Source organism: Hydra vulgaris, chromosome 01, assembly GCF_038396675.1.
Source record: "Hydra vulgaris chromosome 01, alternate assembly HydraT2T_AEP".
Lineage (NCBI taxonomy): Eukaryota > Metazoa > Cnidaria > Hydrozoa > Anthoathecata > Hydridae > Hydra > Hydra vulgaris.
This window is the reverse complement of record NC_088920.1, coordinates 9215001-9242379: the sequence shown is the minus strand read 5'-3', so window position 1 is coordinate 9242379 and position 27379 is coordinate 9215001. Positions and strand designations below refer to the sequence as shown.

General features: G+C 27.8%; 1 protein-coding gene across 2 annotated transcripts in view; it reads right to left on the bottom strand.

The window, feature by feature from the left end:
* Positions 1-27379, bottom strand: part of LOC136075091 (uncharacterized) — a 42335-nt gene that overhangs the window by 10265 nt on the left and 4691 nt on the right. The window contains exons 2-3 of one of the 2 annotated variants that reach the window (XM_065787338.1): positions 13849-14130; positions 13542-13610 (exon numbers count right to left, since the gene is read on the bottom strand). In XM_065787338.1, coding sequence (XP_065643410.1) covers positions 13542-13610; positions 13849-14125 — 346 coding nt within the window. In that variant the 5' untranslated portion in view covers positions 14126-14130. The remainder of the gene's footprint in view (positions 1-13541; positions 13611-13848; positions 14131-27379) is intronic. The other variant, XM_065787339.1, reaches the window with a different exon arrangement.

Here is a 27379-nt window from a genome sequence, read left to right as displayed (position 1 = left end):
TGTTCTGTTGAGTTATTTTTTTTAAATCTGTATTGATTAACAAAGTATATTATTTTAAGAAAGGTGATTAAAAATTACGTTATATAAAATTCTCTCAAACTTTAGAAAAAACAGACAAAACAGAAATTGGGAGATAATTATGAACATTGGTTGCATCACCTGCTTTAAAAATCTCTGCTGATTATTCTGTACCTCATATTAATTTATATTAGTCTTTAGTGATAATAAAGATTATGTAATCCATAAACTAATTTTAAAGCACTTGTGAGTTTATTTTCAATTTGTCGTTGGTTTTAAAGTAAACATGGGTTATAAACAGATCCAAAACATTCTAAATATGGTCAAACTAATGCTGAAAATAGTCTTATAAAACAAAATAAAATTAGATTAGAGAAAGATCTTTTTATTAGAAATACCATTCACATTACTTTACTAACTTGTATAGAGGTATGTTTGGAGAAAAATAAGTAATTATCGACTTGCATTTTGATGTCAGTTTCTTGAGAGAAAGACCAGTGACATCATTTTTAAATCTAATGTAACACGAAAATTTTGTCCCAGTCTGATAAACTGATTTTAAGCCATTCTGTCTCATGTAATGTCATTTTTAATAAATCAAATAAAAACCAGCTTTCAGGACCAATAAAATCTTCAATATTTTTAGTTATTTTTTTTTCATTGTCAGTAAAAATTTCGGAATTCAGTTTCCCCATCTTATAACTGGTGGGCTTCGCTGTTTGAGCTAATTTAAGAGCTAATTTTTGTAGCTGATCTACAGGTAAACATTTATCAGCAAGACACATAACCACAAATCTTTCATTTAAATACCAATTGTGCTTTTCAAGTGATGTCAGTACGGCTTCTGATGATGATGCGAAGCCATTGGAAATCTAAATTGAAATTTTGTTACTTTGCCACCTAACCAAAGAACTGCTAATTGTATAAAATACTGGTAGTCATTTCTTGGAAATATATCATTATCTAAGCAATTTTGAAGGAATTTTAATGATTCAGAAGCCTAAATTTCAAAAAACTTTAAAATTAAAAATTAAAAATTTTTTTTTTTTTTGAGTCAAATCTTTTTAGGTTATCATAATTTATCTTCTTTTCAAGAATTGATTTCCAATTACCCTTCAGCCTATCAAATAACTCAGTCTTTGGTCCACTTGTTTTACCACCAGTAAGAACATTTGAAAAGTGCTAAAATATATTTATTCAAAATCATTTAAATGAATTTTATTAATAAAGCATTTAATTCATCAAGAAATATTAATAATTAAATATACAAATAAATATAAAAATACTATATGATTTTTTCAATATTTACCTTATTATGTAATTCATAAATGTGATGACGACAAGCCATCCAAATTAAAGCTTTTCCTCTCCACTGCTCAATAAGAGTACAGACTCCTTTTAGCCTACCAGTATTTGTAACTGTTGTGTCAAAGGAAAGACAATCAACATAGTCAAATAGCTTTCAGTCTTGCAAAGTTTTTTTGATTGCTTTCCCAAGAGACTCAGCAGTGCCATCTTTCACAATTAAAATACACAAAAGTTGGGATTCTGAGAGATCTGGTGAACTGATTAGTACAGCTACTCTTTCAACTTTTTCTTTACCAAGTTCTTTCATTTCTAACATAATTTTTGAGTCAAAATGCACAGTAAGACTTTTACCCTTAGCCAATGTAATAAAGTTGTCTTTAATATTACAGGCAGTTTTTCTTATACTTAATTTTTTCTGCCTCAAAATACTTAGTTTAAAAATAGAAAAATCATCTGTCATTCCAGAACTATTATTTATAAGAGAAGCAAGAGTTGCACTCAGTGCAGTCGAACTTATTCCATATCGTGATGCCGTTGGAGCTAAATCTTTTCCTATATTTTTTGGAACGATAAGACGAACAAAATTAGATTTTCTAATTTTTCTAGAAGGCTGTAGATACTCTTCATCTTGGTTATCATCTAAAGTATTAAAAATTTTTGTTGTGTTTTCATATTTCTCAGTAACTAACTCTTTCTGTTTTCTTACGGACTCTTTTGTTCTTTGATTTCTTATTTTCATTTCTCTTTTTGTTTTGTTTTTTACAAATTTTTGTGAAATTTTATCTTTACCCAACATTTTCTGAACAAGCGCTCCTCTCTGGTCTTTAAGAAAATATGCATGTTCTCTTCTAGTTTTTATATCTTTAGTTTTATCTTTCATAATACCTTCACAATTCTTTCGACTTACATCAAATACCTCCTCAGCATTCTTGAAAACTGTTCTCTTTTTAAAACTAAATTTGTACTTAAACGGTTCCTGTGTTTGTTTAAATCTTTTCTCTTCTTTTCTAAGTCAACAATCTCGTCTCTAAAACAAATGTAGAAGAATGCATTAAATAATGTAATTTATTATAAATATATAAAATTGTATGACTTTATAATTGCTACATATATAACAAAAATTCGAAATTGGATTAAACTAAAAATTTTAAATTTATAAAAACCTGATATGCTTGTTAGTATTAATAAAAGGAATTCCTGCTTTTTGCCATATTTTCTTCACCTCATAAACAACGCATGGTAAAAATTTTTGGAGACAACCGCCTATTTCAGCACATTGTGCAGTAAAGAAATCACCAAGAGGACATGAAGTTATATTAACTGAGGAAATGTTTGGAAAATCAGCTCTTAGCATAAGTTCTCTGTAATGGTTATATTGCAATACAGTTTTTTTAGTTGGCAATTGTGTATTAGGTATTGTTCCAATTCTTGTTCCAACAAGAAAAACTTCACGATGAGATATTTTTCCAAAACTATTGCTTGTTTGCATTATTTTTATTTACACTAAGATAAACATTTTAATAAGTACCGATTAATTTAATTTAACCCTTTCCCCCTACCTCCCAAATATAAACATCATGTATTTAAATAGATAGGGCTGACCATTTCCATTATCTTTTGCAATAAAACAAAACATAATCTAAAAAGAGATATAACAGGCTACAAAAATAACCCTTAAGATATCTTTAAAATATTTGTAATTAACCCTGGCCCCCTTATAATAAACAAAATTATAAATTTTCTAATTTTCGGACTGCTGGGACCAACCATAGAGGTAGCCATAAAAAAAAAAATTACTTTTTTTAACACACATATCAAAATATACCAGAAAAATTATTATGGTTTTTTTTTAATGACTTTGGTGTTTTATGCCCCACCCTAATATATATATATATATATATATATAATATATATATATATATATATATATATATATATATATATATATATATATATATTTTATGAATATATATATATATATATGTATATATATATATATATATATATATGTTACATATATATATACATGTATAAATATATATATATGTTACATATATATATACATGTATATATATATATATATATATATATATATATATATATATATATATATGTTACATATATATATACATGTATAAATATATATATATGTTACATATATATATACATGTATATATATACACATGTATATATATATAATATATATATATATATATATATATATATATATATATATATATATATATATATGTTACATATTTATGCATATATATATTTACATGTATATATATATACATGTATATATATGTATATATATATATATCTATATATATATATATATATATATATATATATATATATATATATAATATATACATGTTACATATATATATATATATATATATATATGTGATATATATATCTTTATATATATATATATATATATATATATATATATATATATATATATGTTACATATATATATATATTTATATGTGATATATATATCTATATATATCTATATACATATATATATATATATATATATATATATATATATTTAAATATATGTGATGTATATATAGCTATATATATAAATACATACATATATATATATATATATATATATATATATATATATATATATATATGTATATATAAATATATATATATATATATTTATATATACATATATATATATATATATATATATACATATATATATATATATATATATATATATATATATATATATATATATATATATATGTATATATATAAATATATATATATATATATATATAAATATATATCACATATAGCTATATATATAAATATATATATATCAATATATATATATATATATATATCAATATATATGAATGTGATATATATATATGATTATATATATATATATATATATATATATATATATATAAAAATATAAATAAATATATATATATATATATGTGATGTATATATATGTATATGTATATGTATATATATGTATATGTAAAATAAATATATATATATATATACATTATATATATATATATTTATATATATACATGTATACCTTTTTTTTTTTTTTTAAACATCTTCGCTTTCAACAAGGCTGCAAGCAGCCACTTATTAAAGTTGGAAGTTACAGAAAGAGAAAAGATGAAGATTATAGAGCAAGATAACGATTGACGGACGACTTAAAAGATTGCAAATTATATGAATCAGGAAAGCAAGATGAAGGAAGCGAATTCCAAAGAGCTGATGTTCGTGGAAAAAAAAAAGACGAATGAGCATTTTTGGAGCACTTAGGAACAGTCACAGAAAAAAGATGACACTTAATTGAATGACGAGTAACACAAGAATGAATTATAGTAGATGGCACAAGAGACGCTAGTTCTTTAGAGCAGTGCTCATTATAGTATTTGTAGAAAAGGGAAAGAGAAGCAACATTACGACAATGTGATAATGGTTGGAGGTTGGCTGCGAGAGCAGGTCCAACAATGTTTACAATGCATTTTTGCACCTTGTCTAAAAGAGAAAGGGCATCATTAGAAGATCCGCCCCAGATATGGCAACAGTATTCCATACAAGAACGGATTTGAGATTTAAAGAGATAGAGAATAGAATCCGAAATAAGAAAGTGACAAGCTCAATAAAGAGATGCAACCTTAGCAGATGCTAATTTTGCAACTGATTTGATATATGGTTTCCAAGAAAGATTGGAAGTAAGAGTTAATCCTAGAAGATGAAGAGTAGGTGACTCATACATCACCATTCATAAATATAGGAAGATCTAAATTATTGCGATAACGATTGGCTAAAAAAAATTGAGTTTTATCTGAATTAAAGTTCACCAGCCACTGTGAGCCCCATGCTGTAGCAGAAGTGAGATCTTTTTCAAGCTTAAATGCCCCCTCCAAGCAATCAGAGGGTGATGGTTTCTTATCACAACAAGAATAAATGGTAGTATCATCCGCAAACAATGCCACCTTAGATGTGAGAATATCTGGAAGATCTTTAATGTAAATTAAAAAGAGTATAGGGTATAGGGCCAAGAATAGAACCTTGAGGGACCCCTGAACTTACAGAATAAGAAGAAAAGTGTTGTCCATCGAGAACAACTTTTATGCTACGATTGGAAAGGAAGGATTCAATGATCTTAAAGATGTTGCCGGATACACCATAAGAAGAAAGCTTATGGAGAAGACCAGCATGCCAAACTTTATGAAAAGCTTTTGAAATATCAAGAGCGATGGCCTTAACCCCTCCACCTTTATCTAATGCACGATAAAACCTGTCAGTTATTACTGTTAGCAAATCAGCTGTAGAACGAGAAGATCGAAATCCATATTGATGGTCAGAAAGTTATTTGAATCAAGATGAGAAATTAAGTGTTTGTTAATTAAAGATTCAAAAGCCTTGCTTATGATAGGAAGAAGACTTATGGGACTGTAGTTAGACGAATCCGATCGCTCTCCATAATTTTTGAAGACAGGAATAACAGAGGCCGCTTTCCAGCAGTCTGGAAAGCAAGACTCTGATAAGCACTTATTGAATAGTTTTGTGAGCAGAGACGAAAGCTTCGGAGAACACTTCTGCAAGACAATAACAGGTATGTTGTCCAGGCCACAAGCTGTAGAAGAGTCTAGGCAGGAAATCACTTTAGATACAGATGCTGGAGTAATATGAATGTAAAGCAATTGATCAACCTGTTTGTTGGCAATATCAGGTAGAACGCAACTAGTGGAATCAAGAGATGAAATTGATGAAAAGTTTTTAGCAAACAATTCGGCTTTGTCTTTAGGTGAGGTGACGAAGTCTGAACCATACAAGAGAGGTGTAATTATAGATTTGCTCTTATTATTGATATTATTAAAGATTCTCCAGAAGTCACGAGAGCCTAATTTTTGAGATAAGATACGAGATTTCATGAACTGAGAATAGCGGGTTTTGGCGTTAGACAAAACCTTTTTACAATTGTTTTTAGCAGTAATAAACAGACTTCTGTTTTCTGCAGAATTGTTTTGCTGATAAATATGAAAGTAACGGTTTCGATTGGCAATCGCAGCAGCACAGTGTGAAGAAAACCATGGAGGAGAGTGAGGCTTGACCTGGAATCGTCGAGAGGGAATAAAAGATTCCATGCCAGCCTGAATCCACAAAGTTATGTAACAAGCAAATTTGTCGACAGGAAGATGAAAGATTTCTACCCAAGGGCCATCACGAAGAAAATCATGGAAAGAATCCCAGTCAGCTTTACTGTACTGTACTTTACTTGTAAGAGGTTCGATAATAGGGGAATTCCGGTGATGAAGAAGAATGAGATATTAGTTTTAGAGAGATCAAACTGTGATCAGAAGAACCTAAGGGTGAATGTGGAGAAACTGAGGACTGACTAGGATCAGAAACAAGACATAAGTCAAGTAGAGAAGGTAAATGATTCGGGTTGTCTGGAAAGCGGGTTGGAAAGTTGACTATTTGAGTTAGGGATTGAGAAAGGCAAAAGTTGTTGGCCTTAATGCCTGCCGAATCACTGACACTAGAGCCAAGCCATTCAGAGTGGTGAGCATTAAAGTCACCAACAACAACTATGTTAGCTGATGGATAAAGAGAGAGGGCTTGGTCAATATGATCAGAAATAACGTCAAAAAGTGTGCAGTCTTGAGATGAAGGAGAAAGGCAATAGAGTGAAGTGGTGCTAAACGAAAGCACATGAAAGAATAGTCTGTGGATTTAAACCTAGTTTCACGACAAATGGGTGAAATCTTACGAATGTAAATGCCCAGGCCAAGCATGTGACTATTGGAGTCTTTACAAATTAGAGGAAGATAACCATCAACACTAAGATCACAAAATGAGACAGCCGAACTCAAATTAGTCTCACAAAGAGCAAGTAGGTCTGGTGAACTTTGCAAGAGATAAGACTCAACAGAAGAACAGTTACTTCAAAGACCACGAATATTAGTGAATGATAGGTTTAGAGAACTTGGTGATGATGATGGTTTTTTGTGTTTAGTAGTTTTTGTTACTTTATTCATTTTTTAAATTAGATTGAAGAACTTGACTCAAAGCATAGATAGTACTCAGAACACTGCTTAATAGCCCAAGCAATTACCTCATTACTACTAATAAACCCTTAGCCGTAACAAAGGGCTCCAAATGTGTCCTCCGCAATGCACACCATAAGTACAAACAGGGACACCATCCATGCGCAACAAGGCACTGTTAAATACTTTGATATTTTTCAGCTGTTGATGGAATCAGCCTCTCTGAGAGCTACCACAGAGTTCGGGAAACCTGACTACCAGCCGGCCTCAGAACCATAAAACTGAGTTTTAGAGCTGTACCCTCATTAGGAGATAATAGAATGAGTTGCCTAGTCATAAAAACAGAGACACAAGCAAAACCCATGCATTGAGTCAAGAAGATCCAGCATTCAAAATCAAAAACTGGAAACAATGTATTAAAATACATCTGCGCTAGCCTAATAGATGAAGAAGGGGTGCAAGGCTGGTCAACAGATAGAATCTGTTTACCCCTTAAGTCTATGCCTAGGAGGCCTTCTACAAGACAGTAGCTGGGTGCATTTAACATCTGCCAGAGATGAGTATTTTTATCGAGACACCATCTCTAGCCTTTACTCAACCAAGAGCCCCAAGGCAGGGGGTGTTTTAAATCGGAGTTGGCATCTCCTAGCCTTTGCCTAAAAAGGCGTATCCTACAAGGCAGCAGGACATAAAGCAGGTTGTACTGGGTTACATGTTACCAGTAGCAGGATAACCTGATCTGACAGGTAAATAATTAATATATATATATATATATATATATATATATATATATATATATTTTAAATATATATATACATCTATATATATATATATATATATATATATATATATACCTATATATAGATTTATATACATACATGTATATATATATATATATATATATGTTACATATATATATACATATATATATATTTATATATATATGTTTATACATATATATACTTATATGTTACATATATATATACATATATATATATATTTATATATAAACATGTATACATATATATATTTATATGTTACATATATATATACATATATATATATATATTTATATATATACGTGTATACATATATATATTTATATGCTACATATATATATACATATATATATATATATATATACATGTATATATATATATAAATGTTATGTATACATACATATATATATATATATATATATATATATATATATATATATATATATATATATATATATATATATATATATATATATATACTAGGTTGTCCCATAAGTTCGCGGGCACTTGAAGCTAATATTTTCAAACATAATTTTTTTTATGACGTTTGACACAAATCAATTAATGATTGATAATATTTTGTAGTATTTTTATTCCTCTTTAATTTCTTTTTGTAATTATGATTTAAAAATGTGTCTTTTTAGTTCTAAAATGACGGACGAAAAATATGAGATTCCCGTACTTTTGCGTCACTATTGGAAAAAAGGACTGAGTTCAAGAGATGCAGCAGCTGAAATTTGCAATGTGGAAGGCTAGGGAATGGTTAAGAAATCCGCAGCGGCCAAATGGTTTAAGCGCTTTAACAACGGCGAAACCAGCCTTGCAGATCTACCCAGGTCAGGCCGTCCATCGACAGTAAACAATGAGGCGCTGCGCGAGCTAGTGGAGCAGCAACCACAAACTAGCACCCGCAGATTGTCGGCAGAGCTCGGCCCTTCCAAGTCCACCATCGATCGCCACCTCCATCAAATCGGATTCGTCAATAGGCGCTGCCAAGAAGTTCCTCACGAATTGATGCTTGCGCAGCAAAAACGACGCGTAGACACCTGCACCCATCTGCTCGAAAACCCCAAGGACCTTCGTTTCTGACGTCGAGTTGTTACTGGAGATGAAAAGTTGGTCTTCTTCCGTAACGCCAATAAGACGAACGTTTGGATCCAGCCTGGCCAACCCGCTCTACAAGTCGCCAAACAGGATCGGTTCGTTCACAAGGTCATGTTGTGTGTTTGGTGGAATTTCGAGGGGATAATTCACTTTGAGCTTGTTCCAAATGGTCTTGCAGTGAACGCCGCACTCTACACTGAACAACTGGATCGTGTTTACGCCGCTCTCTTGGCTCATTATCCTGCCTTGGTCAATCGAAAGCGCGCGCTCCTGCTACACGACAACGCTCCAGCACACACCGCCGTTCGCACCAAGGAAAAAATTTCGGAGTTGCCTGGAATTGAAGTTCTTCCTTATCCTGCATACAGTCCGGACCTTGCGCCATCCGACTACCACCTGTTCCGTTCGATGGCTCACTTTCTTCGCGGTAGGACCTTTGATTCTTTGGAGGAGGTCGAAAATGGGTGTAGAGAGTTTTTCGCCTCCAAACCGGCGGAATGGTATTGTCACGGAATTGAGCAATTGGCGCAAAGATGGACGAAAGCTGTAGAAAGTAATTTATTTATATATATATATATATATATATGAATTAGTAAAAAACACTTATCTAACTTTTTTCTTCAACTTAAACTTTCACCGTTGCTGGATTATAAGGAAGAGTTACTAAATCTCAAAAAAATATTTTTTTTTATTTATTTAATTTTTTTTGAGATTTAGTAACTCTTTCTGATGATCCAACAAATGTGAAAGTTCAAGTTGAAGAAAAAAGTTAGATAAGTGTTTTTTACTAATTTATTATTGCTCTGTTTTTTAAGAACATTGAGCACTCTATTTGTAAAATACACAAGCATAATATACATATATATAAATACAGATATATAAATACATTTTATTCATAGAATTCAAAGCAAAATTATTGCATAAAAATTTTGCTTTAAATTTATTAAAAGTTTTATGAGTTTTAAAATCTCTATATTTTAAGCTTTACAAATAGTTCTTTAAATTGTGTAAATTGGCCTACATTAGATAATACCCTAACTGCATCTTTTTCTTTATGAAAGAGTTTTTAAATTTTGATTTGAGTTATGCTACACCAAACTATGTTTGCGTAATTCAAATAGCAATTTTAAAAAAGTTGAATTTAAAAAATGCCTGGATTTATATAGTAGGCTAATAATATTTGAGCTTCTATTTTTAAGATTATGTATATGATCTGTCCAAGTTATGTTTTTGTCAAATAGTACGCCTAGAAACATTATCGAGTAACCTTATTTTATTGCTTAACTGTGATACAAAGTATTAAAAATTATAAGGGGATATTGTTGCAAAAAAAGTATACATTATTTTCAATTAATTAATAACTTATGTATATTAAATTATTATGTAAGTTTTAAGAGGCCCATGTTAACTGGATTTAACAACTTAACAACATGTATATTACTGTATGTTTGATGACATCATAATGATGAAAAAGGTTTAAGTTATATCAATTAAAATAATTTGGTAAAATCATAATACATCTTTCTTATGTTTTTTGTTATTTTTTGACGGGTTTTTAAAATAAAAAAATTTTTCACGGGTTTTTAAAATAAAAAAAGTCAGGAAAATACATATAATTAATCTTTTTTATTTTTAAAATATTTAAAAAGAACAAACCATAAGCCATCCAACTAAGGTTGATAAGATAAGACAGTTAAAAAAATAATTCAATAAAATTAAATAAATAACTATTTAATCATATAATGAGTTGCATAAAAGTTTAATCTAGTTAAGGTTTAGAACACAAAAAACATTTAAAAAAATACAAATTTAATATTTTGGTGTCCTCCTTTGGCTTAATAGCGAAAAAGAACTTGTCTCTGCATTTAGTTGACCAAAATCATGCACATCTTATGTGGCACTTTGAAATAGTACTCGTTTAGAAGTCACTTTCAATTTCCAGTTAATTTAATTTGATGGTTACCAGATATCAATCCTAATAACCCAATAGAAAATATTTGGTTATTGTTACCAAATGGTTATGGTTACCAAATATTTTCTATTGGGTTGATATCTGGAGATCTAGGGCACCAATGCAACAAATTGATCTTCTTTGTAATAAACCAGTTTGTTATAACATGTGCTGTGTGTTCTGGAGCCCCATCTTGCTGGAAGATGTGTTGCTTGCTTCTGCCATAAAATTCCCTTGTCAATAGAATCAAGTGTGTTTTAAGCGTGTTTTTGTAGGTATATTGGTTGATACGGCTATTACACAGCTCGCAAAAACCAAGGCCTTTGTAGGAAAAACATCCCTATATGCCAACTGAGCCTCCACCGCCTTGTTGTCTTGCTTGTCAACAGCGCTTGCAATATTTTTCTGTTCCAAATCTTTTAATGTATATTCTTCTTTTGCAGTTCACAACCTGAATATTAGACTTATCACTCCATATCACTTTTACGCAATCTTCAACTGCCCAATGCAAACACTCTTCGCACCATTTTCGTCTTTTGCATCAGTCCATGATTGACAGGAAAGAGTTTCTTATTACAATGGTGTAGTAGGCTTTTCCAAATAAAATAAATTGATTTCTATTAAAGATTACCAATGCCACAATATGTTTTTAATAAATTTTTCTATATAATCTAGTAAGTGAAAGTTTAATTTTGAACTTTTATTTAATTGTAGCTACACCCAAATGTTTTATTATTTAGTTTTACATTAAATATTTAAACTAACAAGATAATCAACGTAATCATCATGATCATTGCAATCATTATCATTTTGAGCATATTTTTCAACATTTTCATGATAATTCTTATCATTATTATTTTCATCGTTAGGTTTCTTTATTTACCACTATTTAATTAAGAATTATCGTTTTCAAAGAAATTGCTGATAATACTGAAGGCATAGTGGAAAATTCACCTGCTTAAACAAACGGAAGTATATTTTTAATTGGAATGACACTATTCAAAAATTCAAAATATAAAAATAATATTAAAATAAAATAATTTATTAAAAAATCAACTTCATAATCATCACCATCCTCATCAACAACTATAATAATTAATTATTTTTTTTTTGAGATTAGTTTGTTTAAAATTTTGTCTTTTATATTTATACTAAAATTTATGATTAAACTCTAATGAATAGTTTTCTGTAATCACTATTATCATCATCATCATCATTGTCATCATCATCATCTTAATCATCATCATCAAAATTTTCTGTAAGCAGGGAATTTGATGAGGAAGTTAAATTATTAATCTTAAAACTGGATTATTTGACAAAAAACTTGATAGCTTCAAATAAGATGAGTTAAAATTTAGATAAGCTTTATTACAGGTTCAATTTTTGAACTTATATTCAAACGTAACGACATCCAAATGTTTCATTATTTAGTTTTACATTAAATATTTAAACTAACATGAGAATCAACGTAATCATCATGATCATCGCAATCGTCATCATTTTGATCATGTTTTCAACATATTCATGATAATTCTTATCATTATTATTTTCATCATTTGGTTTCTTTATTTACCACTATTTAATTAAGAATTTTTAAAGGAATTGCTGGTAATACTTAAGGCATAGTGGAAAACTGACCTGCCTAAACAAACAGAAGCATATTTTCAATTGATATAACACTATTCAAAAACTCAAAATATAAAAAAATTATTAAGATGAAATAATTTATTAAAAAATTAACATCATAATCATCATTATCGTCATCAACAACTATAATAATTAATTTTTTTTTTTGTGAGATTAGTTTATTTAAGATTTTGTCTTTTATATTTATCCTGAAATTTATGATTAAACTTTAAAGAAATTTTATTTCTGTAATCATCATCATCATCATCAGCATCATCATCATCATCATCATCATCATCATCATCATCATCATCATCATCATCATCATCATCATCATCATCATCATCATCATCATCATCATCATTGTCATCAACATTATTATCATCATCATTATCATCATCATCATCATCATCATCATCATCATCATCATCATCATCATCATCATCATCATCATCATCATCATCATCATCATCATCATCATCATCATCATCATCATCATCATCATCATCATCATCATCATCATTATCATCATCATCATCATTATCATCATCATCATCATCATCATCATCATCATCATCATCATCTTAATCATCATCATCATTAAAATTTTCTGTAAGCAGAGAAATTAATAAGGAAGTTAAATTATTAACCAAAAAATACCTCCACATCATCAACATGTTATTATAATAAATATTATATATTTACCACTGTTTGATGGAGAATTTCTTTCACTAGTGTTACTTGGTGAATTTAAAGGCTTGTTTAAAAACTTATCTAATAAAAATTAATGAAATAGATTTTCAACTTAATAGTCATTTTACAAAAATTTAAAATTATCAAATGTTTAGAAAAATAAAACAACATTATCATTATCATGATCAAATTTTACTGAAATCAGAGAATTTAATGAGGAGATTAAAATAATAGCAAAAAAATAAACATATAATGAGAGAGACAAACAAAAATCCGGAAAATTTATATAATACAAATAATAACAAATAAAAATGTGTACTTGCAAGATCCTCCACCTCCTTTAATAAATTGTAGTTTGGGATGTTTTTAATGGCATTTCTTAACTTTTCAAATGTCGGATTTGGATTAATACTGAACCATTTTTTTATCATTTCACGCGCTTTGTCTTCTTGTTTTGGAAAATTCACATAATCGGCTTTAATTGCTTCTAAACTACGCTCTTCTACATTTAAAAAAATACCAATCTTCAACCATTCTTGAACAAGTAGTTCAGACAACTTAACTTGAAATATTTGATTTTGTAAGACTTCATCCATCTATACTTTAAAACAAAACCAAATTCGAAAAGTAATCAAATAATATACATCATAGTATTTTTAAAATATTGTAAGTTTAGGAGATTTATCAGCAACAATTTACAAACTAACCAAGTTTAATAGTCATAAAAAAACAGGCCTTGCAATAACTAAAAAGATCGTAGAGCCCGAGTCTAATAGTTTGTTTGACATCATAAAACATTTTAAATTACTTATCATATAGAATGTTAACTTATTTTAAATATAACTCCAGCAAACATTTTTGCAGTGGATCTATATATGCATTTGAATTTTGCTCAATGGTTACTTTTAGGACAATTAGTGGCATCTACTTTAAGTTGCCAGTTAATAATTCCTAAAATGTGATACACTGGCTAGTCATAATCAGCCACTTTTAGCGTCTGCCATAAATAGTCCACTAAGTAACTGATTTGTCAAACCACAAATAGTCGTTTAAAATGCCCATAGATATCCAATGCAAATCCATTAAAGTAGTGTTTGCCCCGCTGAAAAATTGTTTAGCAATAACTAAATGAATAATCCATCATATATACATTTTGTTTTATTCTCTATTGGCTTTTTTTAAATATTATTATATATTTTTTGAAAAAGGCTATTCAAAAGCAAATAAATAATTTGAATTGTTAATACTGTTAAGCAAAATTTCTGAAGTAATTGATATTAGAACCAATTTCATGAATGTACCATTTTTTTCAAAAAATGGTACATTCATTTGCTTTAAATAAACAATAAATATTTACCCTTACCCTAACCCTGATGCATCATTCTTATCTTCTTTGAGCCCCTGACTGATTATAACAGTATATATATATATATATATATATATATATATATATATATATATATATATATATATATATATATATATATATATATATATATATATATACATATATATATATATATATATATATATATATATTTATATATATATATATATATGTATACATTCAAAATTATATTTAAAATATTTTTATAATGTTTACGATGTTATGATGTTATTTTTATTTTAAATGATTATATTAAAAAATTGTAATATTGCTTAATCAATGAAATATAAGATAAGAATAGATAAAAAATAATAATTTATTCTTCAGGCACTTTTTTGATATTTACAAGAAGTTAAAAATAAAACTTGCTTATTGGAAATAACTATTTCAACAAAACGACGTAATTGATTAGGCAAAGTTGTGTTTTAGTTGAACTTGCATTTGACGAAGCAGAGCCAGGTAAGTATATAAATAAACCCAAATAAACCAGATAATAGGTGAAATTTGTGTACCAAGGACTGTTTTTGTTGAATGCCCAAATTTAAATCCTTAGACTTATTTAAAAATGATGAAGCTGCTACGATAACATCTCATCACTAGTTATATTATTTAGTTTTTATTATATTTATTAGTTAATTGTATTATTTTTGATATATTGACTTAAATTATAAAAGTGTGTCATACAGTTGGTTATAAAAATTATTGGTACTAGGTACAGTAAGCTTTCCATTATTTGCACTAGTTGTTGTAACTTGGTCAGCTCTATGAAAATTTAATTAAACTTTATAATAAATTGACAACAATGAAAGACACTTGATTAGAACTAGATAAAAAGCTTATTTATTCTTAGATTGTTTCCATAAATTTTATCTGTGTTACTTGATTGCAACATTTAAATAAAAAACAAAACTGACAATTTCTACTAAGCAAAATGGATAAACAAGTCTACACTTAAAATGATATTAACAAAACAACCGCGACAAAAAATCCCGATACAAATCAAAATATAACAATCTACCTCAATATCAAACAAATTGATTATGCACATCTTCTACACTGTTAAAAGTTACAGCACTTTTATGGAATTATATTCCATTACAATCAAGCAAAATAAATAGTGGTGTAACTTTTTGAGGAATATTTTACTTCAATGCGTTTTTATTTTTTGTAACCTTAGAAGTTGATAGTTTGTTGGGTGTAAAATTTTGTAAAATTTGTGGCAAAGATTGCAGAACAATTCATTTTGCCCCGGTCACACAACCAGATAGAAATGTATTAACTTTTTTTTTTCAAAATTTCTTTCTTGGAAACTAAAAATTCATGCAGTTAATGAATCATAATGATAATATAAACATACAAGTATAACTGTTTCATTACTGACAGTTTTGTGATAACTCAAAGCTTTCAAAATGTTTGCCATTTCTTCCCCTTTTTATTTTAAATGAGGTAATTTAAATCAATGTCTTCTTGTAACACAAGACGCTTAGATTCTCTCCTATAATGTTCCAAAGAGATGTTTTGAGCAAATTTTTTTTTTTGCAATAAACTTGAAAAAGGTTTTCATATGAACAGTAGACGGTATTGGATTTATTAAGAGCATAGAATTAAATTAGTTCTTGAAACAACAAAGTTGTTAATTGAAAATTGAGAAGGATACTTTCAAGAGCTTTTATTAAAGTGCAATTTGACTACAGAAGGAGAAAGTCAATGTTTTGTTTTAAACATGAATTTTAGAACTTGGTGTATATTAATTTAATAAACACTTAGAGCGCAAGCTTTTCTTAAAAAAGGTTTGAAACGAAAACTTGTCTGCACCTTATACAATCCTGCATGGGTGTTTTTGTTTCCTATAGAGCTAAATTTACCATAATTCATACTACTCCATACATTATTCAGTAGGAAATAAAACTGTGAGTAAATAAAAAGTATATTTTTTTTAAAGATGCAGTGCTAAGAAACGGTTAGGTTTTATGTAATATGGAAATATTTCTTGAGATTTTATTTTAGGCATATTTTGTATGAGGTTTTCATGACAAATTTTTATTTAGTATTACATCTTGAAAATTAACGATTTGTTCCCTTTAAATAAATGTTTTATTGATAAAGAGATTCTGTAAATTTAATGGAACATTTTCACCTTTGCTATGCTTGTAGAATAAAATAACTATATATTTTTCTACATTTAATGAAAGTCTGTTACATGTAAACCACTTGCTTAATTTTGGTAGTTCTTTATTAAACATATTAAAGAAAACTTTGTCTTAGTTGGATTAAAATTAGTTAGGGTCATCTGCAAACTATATAACATTTAAAATATTTGATGCTAAGTATAAATCATTTAGATACAATAAAAAAAATAATCGGCCTAAGATTTAAACTTGGGATATACCACACGTAATGTGTTTTTCATTTTCATTTTTTTTATAAATGTGCATTGTGGGCTTGTTTTATTATATCATCAAGTATTAATGATGAGGTCTAAGATACTCTTGTTGATTTATTTACTGTTAGATAATATATTAGATAATATCTGATAAGATTATCTAAAAAGTATTAAACATTTATATTTTAAGAATAATTAAAAAAATTTTAAATTAAGATCACCAGATAAGTAAACATTTTTTCGTGTTTTATTAAATGTGGTTGACAAACTGCTTCGATAAGTTTAAAATTTTCTATGGATAATATAGAAAATTAATATATAATTATAGTTAAAAAATATATTAGAGGAGGGGGAGTTCAGAATTAAGGGGCCCCAAAATAGTTTTAAGTACTATTTTTTTTTTTTTTTAGTTAATTTTTTTTAAATAATTTATTTGAAAAACCATTAGGGGAGTGGGGGGAGGGGGAGTTAAGAGAGGGGAGTGCATATACCCCTGCCTAAACATGCCCAAATAAAACCACCTAAAATAGTGTAATAAACAACATGGTTGGTGAACTGATTTGTAAATTCAAATTCAAAAGTTGGAAACTAAAAATTCAAAAGTTCAAAAGTTGAATTTTAAGCCAATGGTTTTAAGCCAAGTTTTTTCAACACAAATTATTTTAAAGTGCAATAAAAATTTGAGTTTTTCAAAATTTTTTGTTAATACTTCTAATGTTTACATAAATAATGAAAAAAGTATTTTGATCTGACAAAGACATGAAGTAGATTAGGAGATAGCACTCGTTTTCTAATTTTTTGACGATTAAATTTTTCTCATCAATAATATTTAATGAAAAATTGTGGTCCATTTTAAAAATTAAATTTTTAAATAATTAATAAAAGAATGATATTAACAAAAAGCAAAATAGAAATGTCGTGTATTTAAATATTTTAGGTAGATGATTTTTGTTATGACTTTTGATATGACTTTTTTTTTGTTAGCAGCCCAATACCAAATGATCAGCTTAAAGTAAGAGATGCATTAATATTTTCTGGCTGCTCGTTCAACCTTTATCTCATCCTCTAAAGCTTTTCTAATTGTGACAGTTTTGGCACGAAAATCTTCATTAACATTTGAGCAATTTCTCAATTTTTAGGTTTGACCGCTCAGCGCAAAGTAATTAAGCTACAGTTGTAGGTAAACGAAAAATAAAAAGTAAAGTTTTTCTGTAAGCCAAATGAGTATATTTACATAACCTATACAGATTAACACCATAACTATCATAAAATTTATACAGTGTTGGTCTATAAACCTTTTTTTGTTAGGAAATATTTTACAGGCGGAAACATTTATGTAGGTAATAAAATTAAACTTTTTAACAGCCCATAAGTATATTTAAATTGAATAAATAAAAAAAATAAAACAGTTTTATTTCACATTAATTTTGTAGCCATAGACTCGGCAAAACTATGAGTAAATAATTAAGGAAACCAACATAGTACTTTTTCAAAATTGCTTTGAAAATATATTGACACTAAGAACATGAAAATACATTTCTGTAGAGTACTTGTGTTTTACCTTAACTAAATATAGCTTTATTAAATGTCGTTTAGTACTTTTTAAATATATAATAATAATGTCTATAAAAGAAGTAATGTCTATAAAAGAAGTAATGTCTATAAAAGAAGTAATGTCTATAAAAGAAGGTTGATATTAAGTGTAAATAACATTCTAAATTTTAAATCATAGGCCTTAGTAAACTTTCTAGTCAGGGTTCCAAAAAAATTGTTTGGTAAAAATTGATGTTTTTTGATTGGTTTGCACCATTGATTAAAACTATTTGGTATAAACCAATTGAAACATGCAACACGTGTTTCAATTGGTTTATACCAAATATTGATTGAAAATTGGGCAACACGTTTCTATATCAAAAATTAAATTTGAAAGTTTATATAATATGAATTCTTTAGCTAAATATATTAATTTAAATGTTTACATCAAGGATGAATAAATAAAGATGCATAAAAATCATATCAAATAAAATGAAATAAATCAAATATATATAAAAAAAACAATACCTTATAATTTATTAAACGTTGAAGGGTGCCTGCATTTAGCCTACTAAATCAATAGTTAGGTAATAACACCAGTTACTATAGTTACAATAATAAACTGAAAACACAGAATCAAACTAGTTCCTATGTTAAAAGACTTAGATAAGGCAAAAGGTGATAAACTCATTTACAACATGTTTTAAAGAATGCAAACATCAAACACAAAATATAAAATTTGAGGTAAGGTAGTATCCATAACTAACTGATATAAAATTAGTTAAAATTTTATAAATTATAAAAGAATTTATCACAATGATTTAACTTTGATAAAAATAAGACACTGTAATGAAACTTTTATATTTTATTTTTTAAAAAGTTATTTTTATAAAGGATAACAACTTGTTGAATTTAAAATTTTTTACAGTTTCCAGTTTAGAGCTAGAGGTAACAATTACAATGAATTTAACCAGCCTCTAACACACCATTTTTACTAGCATCAAAAGAATAAAAACAACAAACCAAAAAAAAGCAAACATTTTTTTGGAAGTGTGACCAAGTTTAGTTATTTATTGGTTTATTTCTACAATATTGCTAATAGAAATTTAATGAAATAATGATTAAAAAGTAAGTGTAGGTAAATCAAGATTGTCATATTGGATGTCTTACAAGATAAATTAAACTCTAAATAGGAGAGTGATTGCATCATTTATTTATTTCCTTGCTTTAAGCAGAAGTTATAGGTTCAACATAAGTGGAAACATTTATTAATTACAGAGAATATTTATTTTACAAAAAATGTGCTATAACCATGAGAGAAAACTATAACTTGACTTCAATAGGGCAGGGTTGCATAAAATACATTTTTTTGTTTTAAAACCAAAAATTATGGATTTTTTAAAAAAACAAACAAAAAACAATCAGTTTTTTGGTTTAAACTCCTTTTTTTTTATTTAAAAACCATGTCTAGCCAACCTTTTTAAATAAAAAAGAGAATTAGTAATTTGACTTGAATAAATTTTATTTTTTATTACTATTACTGCTGTAATTCTTTGACAAAATACTTTGGTGTCATCAGCCTCGTAAAACAACTATATGCAAAAAGTATAATTAGTCCCGCTGCATACTTGAAAGGAACATTTAACATACATACTGGATATGTGATCTTTCCATTTGCTATTAGGAATTAACAAACTTTCAATATCTATTTCTTCATCTAAGTAATAACTTGTGTAACTCCAATATTAATACCTTATTTAAAGTTGCTCTTGCGATATTCTTTTCTATAAAAAATCATATTGCACTTTTCAGCATTTATTAAAATTGGCAAACTGTTTTTCTAATTTACCACTATCAAATTTATCTTGCATTAAAACACCATTGTTCAATGATTTAATTCTATGCATAAATTTGAGAGTTAAACAAAGATTTTGCAGGTATAAGAACATGCAAAACTCTACATTTTATTTGTTAGCCATTCTACTTGTTAGGCTAATGTAGTTCAACAAAAAACTACAAACTGTTTTCTAACCTGCTATATCTGTTGATAGCCTTTTCTAATTATTAAATGCATTAAGATCCTAATATACAAGAAAATTTTTATTGAGTAAAGCAATTTTGATTCATACTTTTAAAGTTTTGGCTGTTAAAATAACATTAGAAATCATTGATAAAAGCTGCACTATGCTTCATCAGGTGATTTAAGTAACAGAAACTTTCAGTTTTGAAATATAAAGTATTTTGAAAAAAAACTTATTTTATTAATCTTAAACATATATATAAGTGATACTTGAATATTAGGATAAAACGAAACATTTACTTTTTTAATAAACTATTTTAGAGTCAAAGTTAGTAATAAGCTTTAAACCTTAGGCATGGAAGTTATTTTAAATATTTTGCTTATTTTATATTTATGTTTTTTTTCTCGTTAAACATATATATATATATATATATATATATATATATATATATATATATATATATATATTTATATATATATAAATATATATATATATATATGTATATATATATATTATTGCCGAACTTTACAGTTTTAATAGTAGTGGTAGTAGTAGTAGTAGTAGTAGTAGTAGTAGTAGTAGTAGTAGTAGTAGTAGTAGTAGTAGTAGTAGTGATATCCCCCATGCTACCTTTCAATGCTCCCTTGCGTTACGTTTTGAACCCTCATGTTACATTTTGCCCCTCATGTTACCTTATCTTTTTAATTGTCCCTCATGTTACAAAAACTCTGTAACATGAGGGACAATGCTCCCTAATGTTACAGAACTTGCCTAGCATGAGGGATCATTGTACCCTTATTTTACTTTTGTTAGTGTAGCATTGGGGGCATTTAAAAAACATTTTGTATTTGACTAATTAGGCAAATTCAGTAGCAGTTTGAAAACTATATATTTCATTACTGGACACCGTTTTTGTCATTATTGTACCAATATACCGCTTTTTTTATATTCATTATTTGTTTTGCAGTTTGTTAAGAATTACAAAGAAGATATTACAGTAATAGTAAATCCTGGCTGGAGCAAGAAGAAGACAAATTTGACTTATCACCGACCCCCGTTACATAAAAGTTTACGTAACTAATAAGTGATACGTAAATCAGTATAAGGACATAAAAAACTTCAGCAAAAAAATAAATTTTTGCTCACAATGTTCCAGAGGAATAATTAAAAAAATAAAATAAGACAAAAGTGAGATAATCATGAAAGTTATAAATCACAAAAAGTTGCGTTAAGTTTTATTGAAAATAATGCAGTATAAATAAGTATTAATTGCTGATTACAAAATCATAAAACAAAAAAAAAACAATTAGTAATAAAAGCTAAAGAAAAATTAATAATTTTAAATGATTTATTTAATTCAAAACATTTTAAATTGTTAAAAAGATATTTGAAATCTTGTATATCGAAGTCCATGTTTAGTAATGCCGTTTTGAATCAGTCTCTCTGCCGTTTTGAATCGATTTTCTGAAGTGCAGTTTAAAACAAAGTCTTGTTTTTCATTACAAATATAATTAAAATTGTTCTAAACAAAAGGTCCCTAATATTGAATTTGGTACGAGCTTAATTTAATATGGTTTTTGGGAATGACAAAGTTGTTCACTGAAAATTTAGTAGGATATTAATGAGAGATTTCATTAAAGTAAGATTGAAATGGTAGTGGAAATAAGAGAGCATTTTGCCATAATGCATAAATAATATTATAATATAACATTACTTGATGAATATAATATTTATTATATCTTTTATTTATATCTTATAATTTTTCAAAGCTCCAAGCTGACGTAAGAGAGGTTTGCAATGTGCATTCCTGTTTGTCCAAATATAATCCTGAAGGCATGTTTTGTTTTTACTATTATTTTTTTTAATTTTTTGTAAAAAGTGCTACCCCAGGCAAGGTTAAAGTAAAAAAGTCTGTGTATAAACAAAAAAAGTATATTTTTTAAATATTCATTGTTAAGAAATGATTTTGTTTGATACAACGTGGAAATATTTTTTGAGATTTTTATCTAAAAGCACTCCAATATAGTCTATAGTCAATTCCCTTTTAATCATTATTTTATTGATTAAAAGACTGGAAAATTGAGAGGAATATTATCGGCTTTACTAGGTTTATGGAATAAGATAAACTTTGTTTTATCTACATTTAATGAAAGTTGGTTACTTAGAAACCACTCGTTGATCTTATTTAATTCTTATTTAAAGTGAGGAATAATATCATAGTGAACATAAAGCAAAATAGTGTCATCTACAAATAATATTTGTCATTGGTATTTAATATTTTTGATGCTAAATCTACTTTTATATTAAATTTAAATTAACTAAATTTTACTTTATTTAGATAACTATAAGTCATTTATAAAAAGTAAAAATAATAATGATGCTAAAATAGAATCCAGGGGTAACCTACAAGTTAAACTGCGTATTGCTGTTAATTAGATATGATTTAGACCAAAGTAAATTTTTTTTAAACACCATAGTTTTCTAGGTTTTTTAAAATTATCTCATGATTTACTGTGTAGAAAGCTTTGGATAAATCAATAAAAACTCCAATTGAATAACTAATACTACAAAAATAAAGGGGAGTTTGAACTATGACAACACTTCCTTATGAAATTGGAATTTGTCGTGACAATGCATTTTTTAAGTCCACAATTAATTATATGTTTGTTTGCGAACATTTCATCCTCGGAAATGGTGCGAAATCTATCTACTTACACATTTTGCAACTTTTTTGGACCATTTAAACTGCAAACTCAAGTTAATGCATCTGCTAAGTTATCTTTAAAAGGAACAAGATATACATCAACTTTAATATCGTATTCTTCAATTATTTATTACAACACGTTTATTCTTCTCCACATTAATATTTCACCCGTTGCTTTTGACTTTAATTTTAATGTTTAATTGGTAAAGTTGCATCTTCCAAAGTTGCATTACCAATTTGAATAACAGCACCCATTGCTAAAAAAATTGCATTAGCCCATATCTTTCTCTCCGTCCTATGGACAGCTCAACAACCACAAAGTTGCTTCCAACATTTATCTCCGCACAGGCTTCTTGAAAAACACATTTTAACATTTTTTTTAAATAGTTGTTAGTTTGAACTCTTTGTCAAACTAACAACCATTTTTTTCTAAAGACAATCAACAACTGACACAAAACACAGACTGAAAACACTACTTTCCTGCTCAACTTTTTTGGGATTTTCTCAATTTTCTAGACCTTATCAATTTGTCACCAACTTTTTGCAAATATAACCCCAACACGGCAACCCAATCATCACCAATATGTTCACCTTCATCGCTCATTAAACCGTATTTTTTAAAAGCCTCTAGACAATCGAGACTCACCACATTCTCATTAATAAAGTTGTCATTCCCGTAATAAAATTTCCATTCTTCATCAACACGTCTTAGTTATTAATGGCATTCACAACCGTTTCATAGTCATTGGCGCAACATTTAGTCTAAAACCTGGTCTTTTTTAACAATACATTTTGTTGTGAAATATCACAGGGCGGACGGCCTAAAGTATTCCTAAATTTTCAAATGGAGATAAACCTTGCGTAGATCCATGATTGTTAGTTTGTTTCCCATTTTTCTCCATTTTCTCAACTTACCAATGTACACATCTTTATCTCTTGTATATGTTTTAAAGAAGTTGTTTGTTTCTCTCTAATGCAAAACGGATCGCAGCCATTAAAGAAATTTTTCTTTTGGGCGGTCCCATCATGTTTTCATCATACTTAAGTAACCATTTTTGCTTGACACAATCCTGAATTTCATATTCCGCTTTAGTTTATTTTGGTATATCGTAATGAGCAAGTTTATTAAACAGTCGTTCGGGTTCGTCCCTGATTTTCCATTTTCATTTGAATATTAAATCAATTTTATTAACTTCAAAAATTATGCATCAGCTAGCTCCAAAATTTGTCATTTCTGATGATGAAATAAAAATTCTCTCAATAACTTAATGGAGCTCATTTTGAGACTCATATCAACTCCAAATGATAAAACATCTATAAATATATTTAAATATTATAAACCTCGAAAGTCATAGTCGCGGATCCTATACATTGATGAACCTTTCTTTCAAAAGTCACTATCTTTCAAGGGTTTAATCATTTATTTTGTTTGTTGACACCGCTGTCAACACCAGACTGGTGGCGACAGCGAAAAAGGAATTCCAGCTTTTTGTTCTGCATTTCAGCTATCATTTTTGTTCTTTGCATCAGCTCTTCAGCATTTGAAGTTCCATCATATATTTCAAACATTTTAATTAATTTTATACTTGATACAATACCGGTTAGCTTGCAGTTTTCTTGCATTAACACAACTAAAATTAAGAAGTTTTTTTTTTTCTTACCCCAATGAGAACTTGTTTTTTACAAATTTTACTAGAATTTATTTAATATTAATTTATAAACATCAAAAAAACAACTATTGAAAAAAATAATAAAACTTGCGTAAACGTGTTATAATTAACTCTTGCCGAAAAAAAAGTATTTTATAAACTTTTTTGTAAGAACCTTTTACAATATTGTCATGAAAGATCCTATATATAGATTTCTTTTCGCTACCTTAAATTTAAACAAAAAAATATTTTTTTCAATAAGATATAGAGTTTAAATAATAGTTTAAGCTTGCTAAAACAATAAATAAAGTCATTTAAACTTTTAAGTAAGCTGTTTAAATTTAATTTATAACCATGTTATTCACATAAAGTAGCGGGAAAAAAAATCATAAAAACTATGATACATTCATAATAAACATATTTTTTTGGCATGTCCCTTGTTTCTAATGTTTAATATAAGTTACAAAAACGAATATTGGAAAGTAAGACAAATTAAAACTATTTCCTTGTTGAGCAAAACAAAGAAATACATGCATTTTTAAGTATATCGTACAACTTTGAATATTTTAATTTTATGTAAATTCTTAACAGCGGATTATATCTTAAGAGAAGCCATTTTGATAAGATTTTTTGAAAAACTTGGAATATTTGGTTAAAAGCCTCTTAAAATAAAAACTTTACTTTTTTATTGCACTAAAAATCTGCGTATTTCACTGATTTGTCTTTAAGTACATTGATTAGTCAAATTTCTTCTGTGCTTATCAGTGTTTTTTTTTTTTTTCAATCTGTTGAAGAACTAAACTTATTTGAAAAAAATTTCTTTGCGTATACATTGAAGTTAACTATTACTATTTTCTTTACAAACTAAAAAAATATCGAGATTTATGTAAATGTTTATTAAATTCTTTAAAAGGTTACCTACTTTTTCAGATTTTATGTTTAAGAGTTACAGCTTATGCAAATCTTCCAAAACTTTGCACTTTCGTTCTAACTAAAAAAACGCTCTTAAAAAGTGATCAGGTAATACAGCAACTATTTTGATAAAATTAAGACATATGTCTTCGAGCCATTTTAAGACTTGACTAAAATATGGTACTTGTTGCTTATTGTTGCAGTACATTTCTTTAAGATTGACAGTTTTAAGAAATAAAAGCTTAAGATATCACAAACACAGGCAAAGTAAAATGCCAAAGACTAAGACAAGATAAGTTTTTTATATGACATTAACAAGAAATTTTGTATGATGTTAGGCAGTTGATAGCCAAAATTTCAGAGACATGTTGGCTATCAGGAATGATGGTGGTTCATGGAATTTTACTCTTAAGCAAATGATTTCTTAAAATTACAAAAATATTTTGAAAATATTAACTCAGGTTTCACAACTCAGTCATTTTCCACCAAGGGAGACATAAACCCAAGTTTACGTGCAATAATGTTTTAAAAAGCGCCGCATGTCTATAATCTGAAAACATAGTGTGGCAGTACAAAGTTTTTGTAAAACTTACTTTTAAAGCAAAAAGCATTTTTGCAAAACTTCTTGTAAAAATGCCACACACTAAATTGCCAGATTTAAGGATGTGAGATTACAAAGTTTTACAAAAAATGTTGTTTAAAAATTCAACGAAAAATAAGATGTATGTGACATTGAATTCTACCGCAAATTTGACTTTCTAATTACGTAGGATTTGCATTAATCCTCCTAATTGAATCCACAATCATTATTTCACGTTATGATAACACAACTGGCAGTTTTCTTTTGAACTTTATACTCACTTGTTAGCGAACTATTAGAAACCTTTGACTTTTTATGCCTCACGTCTAAAATGAATTTTTTCACATCTACTTGCAACCCATTTTCTTTGTTTATAATCCACTTTTAAAATTACCCATATATGGATTAAGAGAAGAGAGGGAGGAGGAGAGAGGAATGGAGTATAAGATTATTATCAAAGCAATTATCAAAATCATATAGGTGGTTCTTGAAATATTTAAAAAACCCATGGATCATTCAGACAGTCTTCATTACAGAATTTCTGGTCGATGCTATTAAATTGAATTTTCTACCTAACGTCATTTTTTCAAGTCACCCAAAGGAGTTTGATTGCGATTCGGTTTTTTCTTCATTGAAGTTTTATTATTATTATCAGAGCAATTTTTGTTATATTTATTAATA